This window comes from Moschus berezovskii, chromosome 25 (assembly GCF_049115385.1).
Source record: "Moschus berezovskii isolate FMDL1 chromosome 25, NW_MosBer_1.0, whole genome shotgun sequence".
In the NCBI taxonomy this organism is placed as follows: Eukaryota; Metazoa; Chordata; class Mammalia; order Artiodactyla; family Moschidae; genus Moschus; species Moschus berezovskii.
Window position 1 is genome coordinate 778,968 of NC_142484.1, and position 9,849 is coordinate 788,816.

General features: G+C 55.8%; 1 protein-coding gene across 3 annotated transcripts in view; it reads left to right on the forward strand.

Annotated features, from left to right (window-relative positions):
* AP2A2 (adaptor related protein complex 2 subunit alpha 2) overlaps positions 1 to 9,674 on the forward strand; it is a 65,568-nt gene extending 55,894 nt beyond the window's left edge. For 2 of the 3 annotated variants that reach the window (XM_055415168.2, XM_055415169.2), the window contains exons 15-22: positions 2,010 to 2,170; positions 4,748 to 4,830; positions 6,243 to 6,332; positions 7,126 to 7,249; positions 7,947 to 8,063; positions 8,149 to 8,218; positions 8,359 to 8,493; positions 9,287 to 9,674. In XM_055415168.2, the coding sequence (XP_055271143.1) occupies positions 2,010 to 2,170; positions 4,748 to 4,830; positions 6,243 to 6,332; positions 7,126 to 7,249; positions 7,947 to 8,063; positions 8,149 to 8,218; positions 8,359 to 8,493; positions 9,287 to 9,364 (858 nt within the window). In that variant the 3' untranslated portion in view covers positions 9,365 to 9,674. Of the gene's footprint in view, positions 1 to 2,009; positions 2,171 to 4,747; positions 4,831 to 6,242; positions 6,371 to 6,478; positions 7,101 to 7,125; positions 7,250 to 7,946; positions 8,064 to 8,148; positions 8,219 to 8,358; positions 8,494 to 9,286 lie in introns of those variants that run through there. The other variant, XM_088832424.1, reaches the window with a different exon arrangement.
* The last annotated feature ends 175 nt before the right edge of the window (positions 9,675 to 9,849 follow it).

Consider the following 9,849-nt stretch of genomic DNA (forward strand, 5'->3'; position numbering starts at 1 on the left):
TAGAGATGTAGAAGCTGGATTTAGAAAAGGCAGAGGAACCAGAGATCAAATTGCCAACATTTGATCATGGAGAAAGCAAGGGAATTCCAGAAAAACATGTACTGCTGCATCGTTGACTACACTAAAGCTTTTGTGTGGATCACAACAAACTGTGGAAAATTTCTTAAGGAGATGGGAGTACCAGACCACCTTACCTGTCTTCTGAGAAACCTGTATACAGGTCAAGAAGCAATAGTTAGAACTGGACATGGAACAACGAACTGGTTCTAAATTGGGAAAGGCTGTATATTGTCACCTTGCTTATTTAACTTCTATGCAGAGTACATCATGTGGAATGCTGGGCTGGTTGAATCATAAACTAGAATCAAGATTGCTGGGAGAAATAACAACAACCTCAGGTAAGCAGATGGTATCACTCTAATGGCAGAAAGTGAAGAGGAACTAAAGAGCCTCTTGATGAGGGTTAAAGAGGAAAATGGAAAATGCTGGCTTAAGGCTCAACGTTCAGAAACTCAGATGATGGCGTCTGGTCCCCTCCTGTGTGCGTGCTGAGTTGCTTCCGTTGTGTCAAACTCTCCTTGACCCTGTGGACTGTTCCCCGTCAAGCTCCTCTGTGGATGGGATTCTCTGGTCCCATCACTTCTTGGCAAGTAGAAGGGGAAAAAGTGCAAGCACTGACAGATTTTATTTTCTTGGACTCTCAAATCACTGCGGATGGTGACTGCAGCCATGAAATTAAGACACTTGTTCCTTGGAAGAAAAGCTGTGACAAACCTAGACAGTACATTAAAAAACAGAGACATTAGTTTGCCAACAGAGTTCTGTACAGTCAAGGCTATGGTTTTTCCAGTAGTATGTACAGATGCGAGAGCTGGACCATAAAGAAAGAAGGCTGAGCTTCGAAGAATTGATGCTTTTGAACTGTGGTGCTGGAGAAGACTCTTGAGAGTCCCTTGGACTGCAGGGAGATCCAACCGGTCCATTCTAAAGGAGATCAGTCCTGACTAGTCTTTGGAAGGACTGATGATGACACGGACGCTCTAACCCTTTGGCCTCCTGATGCGAAGAACTCACTCATGTGAAAAGACCCTGACGCTGGGAAAGATTGAAGGCGGGAGGAGAAGGGAATGACAGGATGAGATGGTTGGATGGCATCACTGACTCAATGGACATGAGTTTGAGTGAACTCCGGGAGCTGGTGATGGGCAGGGAGGCCTGGCGTGCTGCAGTCCATGCCATCTTACAGAGTCGGACACGAGTGAGCGGCTGCACACCTCCTGGGAATGCTCCGCACGTGTGTGTCCTCAGCGCACCCTGAGGGCAGGCGGGCGGCCTGGGTTGGGTGCGTCCGAGTGCTGAGAGAGGAGGGGTGGCTGTCGGGAAGCTGAGCGCTGCCGACCCAGCGCAGTGCTCACTGCAGGCACGCGGCGACTCCAGGGGGGCGCAGGGGTGTAAGCGGACGCCGGCCTGCAGGAGGGTCCAAAGGAGTTCTCACAGGCTGGCTTCTTGCTTCGACATGATCCTCAGGATCATAAGAACCCTGGGGCTTCTGGAACTTGTGTGCCCGGGCGGGGGCACTGCCACCTCTGTGCAGCCGGCGGGGGACACGTGAGTGACGGTGATGAGCTGCATGCTGCGTCCCCTGTGGGTTGAGAGAGCCATTGGGAGGACTTTGCTCTTTTCCTTTTGCCTCGTGTCAAAACTTAAAAAGACAAAACAACAAAGCAGTTTAAGAAAAAATCTCTTCTGCAGAACTTTTATCTCCTTTTTCTCTGTAACACAATAGGACTTAAAGAAGTTTGAGGGTGCGTGCTAATAAGGTACTTGCTTAGTCATTTCACCTCTTAAGATTTTTTTAGATATTTGACAGTAGCGTGCACAGCTGTGTTTCTGAAACTAGAGGTTTCTTTTCGGCGCTGTGGGTGGTGAGGGTGCAGGCACTTGTGCCCTGAAGTTGTGACTGGCAGCTTCTGCACTGACCGCTTTCCCCGTTTCCCTCCATTTTCCAGTCCACGCCGTCTCCGTCGGCAGACCTCCTGGGTCTGGGGGCTGTGCACCCCGTCCCCGCAGGCCCCCCACCCTCTTCCGGTGGGCTGCTAGTGGATGTCTTCTCAGACTCGCCCTCCGCGGTTGCACCCCTGGCCCCCGGCTCCGAGGACAACTTCGCCAGGTAGTCTGCCTCCTGTCCCGAGGGTGGGGCCTCCCTCTCTCCTGAGTGTATCCCAGCCAGGCAGCAGACGGCAGCCGGCGTCCATCCCCGCAGCCCCTTAGCCTGCTGGGCCTGTGCCCCGGACTCCCCCTGTCTCCAGTTAGTGAGGAAACGGACTCCAGGCAGGCAAGGGAGCGGGCCGCCCCAGGGCTTTCGCCGCCGCTCACCGCGTCCTCTGCACTGTGCCCGCGGCTGCCCTCCAGGGGCCCAGCTGGTGTTTAAGAAGCGCTCTTCAGTTGCATAGTCGCTGCTTTGTCCTGTGGGATCTGTGCCGACAGACCCCACAGGCCCTTCCTGTGCCGCCTCTGTCTGCTCCCCGCTGTCACGTGTGTGTCTGGTGCCCCGCACTGGCGTCCCCGCTGCGGGCTTTCGGAGTTCTGCGTGGGCTCGCCTTCGCTGCTCCCTGAGGCCTCCCTCCCCCCTGTTCGCTGCTTGGGCTCCTGTCCCTTCTCGGCTTGCTCTTTGTGCCTCTGTCTCCTGAATCTTGCGTCTGGGTGAGAGGTGGGCACCGCCCCCCAAGAGCAGAGCGGCTGCCCAGCCTCGGTCCTGGGCCGTGGCGACTCTGGTCTGCAGCCTCCGCCCTCCGCCCGCCCCGCACGCTGACCCACCTCCTGTGCTGCAGGAGTGATGGGCGGGCAGCTGTGCAGGGCTGAAAACACACACTTTTTTTTTAGATTGAGGTGTAGTTGGTTGATTTACAGCATCGTATCAGTGACTCGCAGCTTTTATAGACACCAGAACACTGGCTGTCTCTCCCTGAGCGTGGGGTGTGTCCTTGAGCTTCTCTGTGGTGCACGCCGTCTGCACCTCTCCACCCCACGCCGTCTTCCCGCTCATAACCGCTGGTTTGTGCTCTGTGAGTCTGCTTCTGTTTTGTTGTATTCGTTTAATTCTTCAGTTCCACATGTGGATGGAGACACTGTCTGTCTTTCTCTGATTCATTTCACTTAGCATAATGCCCTCCGGCCCATCCATGTTGTTTATCCATGGCAGAATTTCGTTCTATGGCTCAGTAGTATTCTGTCATGTGTGTGTGTACACGCGTGTGTATACATGTGTGTGTCTGTGTGTGCGTGTACATGTGTGTGTCTGTATGTGTCTCTGTTTCTGTGTGTGTGTGTGTGTGTACACGTCCCCCCACATCTTTCTCCACTCATCCGTTGATGGACACTCGGGTTGTGTCCGTGTCTTGACTGTTGTAAATGGTGCAGCACTGAACGTGGGGCACATGTACCTTTTTGAATGGGTGTTCTCGTTGTTTTCGGGTGTATGCCCTGGACTGGAGTTGCTAGGTCATGTGGTTGCCCTGGGTGGGGAAGATCCTCTGGAGAAGGGAATGGCTGCCCACTCCAGTGTTCTTGCCTGGAGAATCCCATGGACAGAGGAGCCTGGCGGGCTCCAGTCACGGGGCTGCAAAGAGTCGGACACGACAGAGTGACTGACTCTTCCCCTTTGATGGCAGCTCTCGCGTTAGTTCTCTGAGGACCCTCGGCCCTGGGCCCCGCCTCTGCAGCAGCTCACACCCACCAGCAGCGTGCTGGGCCCTGCTCCCTCTGTGTGTTCACTGACTTGTCTCTGGCCTGCGTGATGACGGCTGTTCTGACCTGTGTGAGGTGACACCGTACTGTTGTTCCGGCCCCCATCTCCTCGGTGGTTAGTGATGTTGAGTGTCTTTTCACCTGCCTGTAGCCCCATCTGCGCCTTCTTTGGAGAAACGTCTGTTCAGGCCTTCTGCCCGCTTTTCAGTTGGGTGGCTTGGTTTCTGTGGATTGAGCTGCATGAGCTGCCTGTGTGTTTGGAGGCTAGCCCTGTGCTGGTTCTGCCATTTGCGGATGTTCTCTCCCGTTCAGTGGGTTTTGTTGATGGTTCCTTTTGCTGTGTGAAAGCTTGTAATTAGATCTCATTTATTTTTGCATTTGTTTCCTTTTCCTAAGGAGCTGGTCCAGGAAAATATTTTATGTGATTTATGTGAAAGTGTTCTGCCTATGTTCTCTTCTAGGAGTTTATTGGTTTCAAGTCTCACATTTAGGTCTTTAATCCATTTTGAGTTTATTTTTGTGTATGATGTGAGAAGGTGTTCTGGTTTCATGTTTTCCACGGAGCTGTCCAGCTTTCCCAGCACCAGGGGCCAGGTGGGCGTGGGTGTGTGCGGCCCGCAGACACCCCATGAGAGGACCGTGCCCAATGTCGGATGCCCGAGCCTGTGGGCCGACCTGGCACGTGTGCGTGTGTGTTCGTGTGTGTGTGTGTTCGCGGGTGCCTGTGTTCTGTCTGTGTCAGTGGGAAGCCATGCACAGGTGAGCAGCACTTCACGGAAAGCAGACGACTGACCTGCCCCTGTGGTCACTGCTCTCGGCTCACCTCCTGTCTCCAGGGGGGTGCTTCAGCGGTGTTCATTGGAATGTTTTCTGCTGTTCCCTTTCCTTACGTCTCAGAGAAGTTTTCCAGCCTTTGTGTTCCTTAAACCCCTTTCAGAACTGATCTTGGTATTTTCAGTGGGTGACTTTGAGTGACTCACACGCTGTCCCTTGTCCCCAGGTTTGTCTGTAAAAATAACGGTGTGTTGTTTGAAAACCAGCTGCTTCAGATTGGACTGAAGTCTGAGTTTCGGCAGAATTTAGGTACGTGTTTTACTTCCTTAACGAAACCGTTTCTTGTAAGGGTCTAGTCTCCAGAGTGTATGACGGGCTCCACATCAAACACAGGGACAGAGCCCAGGTGACAAAATAGGCAAAGGTCTTGAGTAGATGTTTCTCTGAGGAAGACGTTCAGGCGTCCAGAAGCGCTTGACAAGGTGCCCAGCATCACTAACAACCTGGGAAGTGCAGTGAGGTCTCACTGAGGCGTGTTCACACCCACAGCGGCTGCTGTGCACGTGGAACCCACGCCGAGGACAGGAGGGACCAGAGCCTCGTGAGTGTGTCAGTGGGGCTGCTGGTGTGGAAACAGTGGAGGTTTCTGACAAGATGAAAAGCAGGGTCACCATGTACATGACCTCGCCATTCCACTGCTGGGTGTTTCCCCAAAAGCTGTGAAAAGAGAGCAGGGCTGAACAGACACTCGCTCACCCACATTCGCAGCAGCATCACGCACAGTCGCCAAAAGGTGGAGACAACCCCAGTGCCCACCCCTGATGAGTGCATGCACGAACGTGGTATAGACACACCACGGGTGTTACTCAGCCTTAAAGGGGAAGGAAACCCTGACGCAGGCTGCAGCGTGGGTGACCCTTGAGGACGTGATGCTCAGAGAAATAATCAGTCACAGAAGGACGGGTGCTCTCTGACTCCCCCATGGGAGGTCCCTGGAGGGGTCTCATCCACAGACACAGGAAGTGGATGAGGGGCCAGGGGGCTGCAGCCATGGGGGAGGGGAGTGAGTGTCCAGTGGGGACGGAGTGTCCGTTTGGGAAGATGAGCAGGTTCTGGGGATGATGGTAGGGAAGGTAACACAGCCAGGTGAATGTTTCGTGTCCTGAGCTGTGCGCCTGGAAATGGTTGAGATGGTAAATTGCAGGGTATATATATTTTACCACACTTTTTAAAAAAGCTGTTTTCGCTCCCCCCATATCCCCCCGAGTTATGCGCGCTGACTGTTGGGACCACCCCTCCCGGTCCCTCGTGGACCCTTGTCCTGGAAGCGAGTGGGGAGAAAGCAGGGAGGAGGCGGTGTGTCTGCCGCACGGGGACCCCGACCCTGCTCATGGAAATGCAGAACTTCGTGCTGAGCTGAGGCGTTGACTCCGGGCTGTTGTGGGGTCAGCCAGGCGCCCGGTGTTTCTTACTCTGTGGGGGAGCCATGCACACCTGCGTGTGTGCTCTAGGAGACATGAGGTCACGGTCCATCCTGGGTTCCACTGGTGCAGACGCTCACGGAGGCCTGCGTGACGTTGTCTGCTCTGATGGCACAGGGCTCTGCATGCTGTGGCCGAGGGCTTAGGGTGCTGTCAGGGTGGGGCGGGGGCTCTTGTTCTCCCCCTGCAGCTCAGGGGCTGTGATGTGCCCTGTGAACAAGCTGCTCTGCTTCCTTCCAGGTCGGATGTTCATATTTTATGGTAATAAGACCTCCACACAGTTCCTGAATTTTACTCCAACACTTATCTGTTCGGACGATCTCCAGGCCAATATCCTTGGTCCTGTTGCCCCTCGGGCCCCAGGCAGGGTGGGTGGGAGGATAGACTGGGAGGACGCTCCCAGGGCTGGTCCTGCAGCTTCAGGGTCTCTGACTGCTCTTAGGGTGCGTGTCCATAACCCTGAGAACTGCCTGCAGGTGCGCTCCAGCCTCCCGTCCCTTGAGGAGCCCCCAGGCAGAGCAGGGGCTGGGGCCCTGGGACCAGCTGCAGCCGCAGACAGCCCTGGTGGACAGCAGGACTGGATGTGAGTGCCTCCGGCCCATCAGCCTCGCCACCCAGGGGTCTGTCCTGGAGGATGCACTCCCAGATAGTGAGGGGTGGGTGGCCGAACTTGACCGCCAAGGATGCCACTTTCTTTGGAGAAGCTGTGTGAAGCAGGAACCTCCTCACCTCAGACCAAATCTATTTTTCAGTGAGTTCAGTTGTTCAGTTGTGTCTGACTCTCTGTGACCCCATGCACTGCAGCATGCCAGGCTTCCCTGTCCATCACCAACTCCCAGAGCTTGTTCAAACCCATGTCCATTGAGTCTGTGATGCCGTCCCACCATCTCATCTTCTGTTGTGCCCTTCTCCTTCTAAGAGATCTATTTTTCTTTTAAGATAGACATCTTTTAAACGTAGACTGTTGATGCTCAGTGTTTGTGGCCAGCTGTTAAAGGCAGCGTGCAGGTTTTGTTCTTGGGCAGGATGCGTGCTCTGTCCTGCTGAGCCCCTCCTGGCGCCCCTCTGGCCGTGGGGCTCAGCTGCATTCCCCTCATTCCCTCGGCCTCCTTGACTCCTGCACATCTGAGCCTGCAAACCAAGCCCGTGGACCCGACTGTGGATGGGGGCGCACAGGTGCAGCAGGCGGTCAACATCGAGTGTGTGTCTGACTTCACGGAGGCGCCGGTCCTCAACATCCAGTTCAGGTGGGTGTCAGGCCAGGACAGTACACGGCTGTAGCTGTCACTGCCGTGACGTGGGGCCTGCTGCTCGGAGGTCGGCTGCGGGCAGGAGCGCCTGCCGGGTCCTCACCAGGGTGCGTGCTCTGTGTGTCACACTCCCCACACACAGACTGACTATCTTTGTGGCGTGTTTGTGTTGCTGCTTTGCTCGTTCCTGCTGTTTTCCAGTGACCAGTAGAGTGAGTGACCAGGCTGCCCTGTTGGGTATTTGTAAGGTTAAATTTTGGAAAAGCATGCTCTGAAACATGAACTACATAGAGACCCGAAGACAGTGTACCGTGTAAAATCTAGGGAAATAGACGTGCAGAATTTTGTTTAATTCTGTAGGCACTCTTTTCTTTAGTCATTTTGTGGAAACAAGGAGCAACCCGCACAATTTAAACTGAATGGACTGCTGGGGAACGGGAAGAGGTGGCAACTGTCCCTGGTCGTGACCAGCCTGGCAGCGTTGGCTGAGGGTGTGTTTCCCAGCACCCTTGGCCCTCGATGACTGTGTGCTGGAGATGGACAGCCTCCCTGGGCCCCCGGGCCGCTCTTCTGCCTTCTGCACGCAGCCCATCTGTGCCCCAGGGGTCTCGCACTCAGGACCTGGTCCTGGCCGAGTCTCGGGTTTTTTGCGCATTCGTGGACTCCCCCCAGTGGACCTCTGTGTTGCTCACAGGTACGGGGGAACCTTTCAGAACGTGTCTGTGAAGCTGCCTATCACACTCAACAAGTTTTTCCAGCCCACAGAAATGGCTTCTCAGGATTTTTTCCAGCGCTGGAAGCAGCTGAGCAAGTGAGTGGCAGCTTGTCCGTAGGTGGACAGGTGGGCGGGGGCCAGGCTGCAGCCAGCTGATGTGGCAGCTGCTCTGTCCCCACAGCCCCCAGCAGGAGGTGCAGAGCATCTTCAAGGCCAAGCACCCGATGGACACAGAGGTCACCAAGGCCAAGGTACCAGTCTCGTGATGGGCGTTCCCAGGGTCGGGACCTGGCCTGTGCCTCTGAGGAGACAGCCGTGTTCTCCTCTTGGAGGACTCTTCCCTCTGCCAGCGCTGGTGCCATGGGCTCCTGTTTCACCCCTTTCTTCCCAGATTATCGGCTTTGGCTCTGCGCTCCTGGAGGAAGTCGACCCTAACCCTGCGAACTTTGTGGGCGCTGGCATCATACACACTAGAACCGCCCAGATTGGGTGCTTGCTGCGTCTGGAGCCGAACCTGCAAGCCCAGGTGCAGCCCTGAGGATGTCACTGAACAGGCTTGAGTGGTGTTTACTGCAATGGAGTTTATACACAGGGAGATAGGTCCCAAGGGTGGTCATTTGGTGCTGCACAGATGCGTACACCTGCGTATCCACCGCCCCCGCCCCTGGTGCACGTGACATTTCCATCACCCCACGCACTTCCTGGGCACCCTTGTCAGCCCTGGCCTCCCCAGTAGGCCACGCTCTGCGGCCCGGTGTGGGGCCCCCGGCGTGGGCAGGCGCCTGTTGCTGCCGTATCCTCGGAGGGCCCTGGTGGAATGTGTGGCTCTCCCCGTGGGGAGAGGCGCTGTCAGCTCGTCCAGCGCGGCTCTTCCTGAGGGGGGCGCTGTCGGCTCGTCCAGCGCGGCTCTTCCTGAGGGGGGTGCTGTCGGCTCGTCCAGCGCGCCTGTCCATGGACACGGGGCTGCTGCAAGCCGCGCTGTCCTTTGTGTGCACGTGACGTCATTTCTTGGGTGACACCCGGGTGGGCTCACGTGGTCCAGGCACCATCAGCGTCGCTGCCCCGCCAGCAGTGCGGTTCTGATGCCCAGCAGCTGTGCTTGAAGGCTCCAGTTGGTCCCCATGTACACGAGCACTTGTTACTGTCAAGCTTTTATTTTAGCTGAAAGCACCTTTGATGCTTGAGTCTGTCAGACTGGGTGCTTTCAGGGAAGGGCTGAGCAGGGACTTCGGGGGTTGCTGGGCAGGGCCTGGCCCCAAGGTGGTCTGCTGCCCGGAGCACCCCTGCCCCACCACTACCTGCTGTGTCCTCTGTTCCAGATGTACCGACTGACACTGCGGACAAGCAGGGAGACCGTCTCTCAGAGGCTGTGCGAGTTGCTGTCAGAACAGTTTTAAAGCCACACGGGTGGAGCGTCAGGCCCCCGCCTGTGCATCTCTCCTCGTCCACCGCTGCCCCGCTGCTGAGCTGCAGGCCATGCCCTCCTTGGTGTTGCAGCCCCCAGTGCCTCCCAGCCCCGCCTCTCGGCCTCGTCCCTCCTGGGGATGGATGGGGAGCCTGTGTGCCCTTGAGGAAGAGGAGGCTCAGCCTGGACCCAGCCAGCCTGCCAAGTCAGGAGGAAGGGTGTGGCTCCCAGGATCGACTCTTACAGAAATCAAGACAGTTCTGTGGTTAAGTCTACACATTAAAGGGAAATTAGAAGTTTGAGTGAAAGTGGAAATTTCTCTTTTGAATTCTCTCGAGATACCGTTTTCTCTTATTGGTAGTTCATTTCTGACGCCCTCAAAGGAGAGGCGGTGTTCTGTCTGCAGGACTAGATCTCAGCTGTGGGATGGGAGATGGGGAGGCTGCCACAGCTCTGGGTATATTTGCTAGGGGCCTG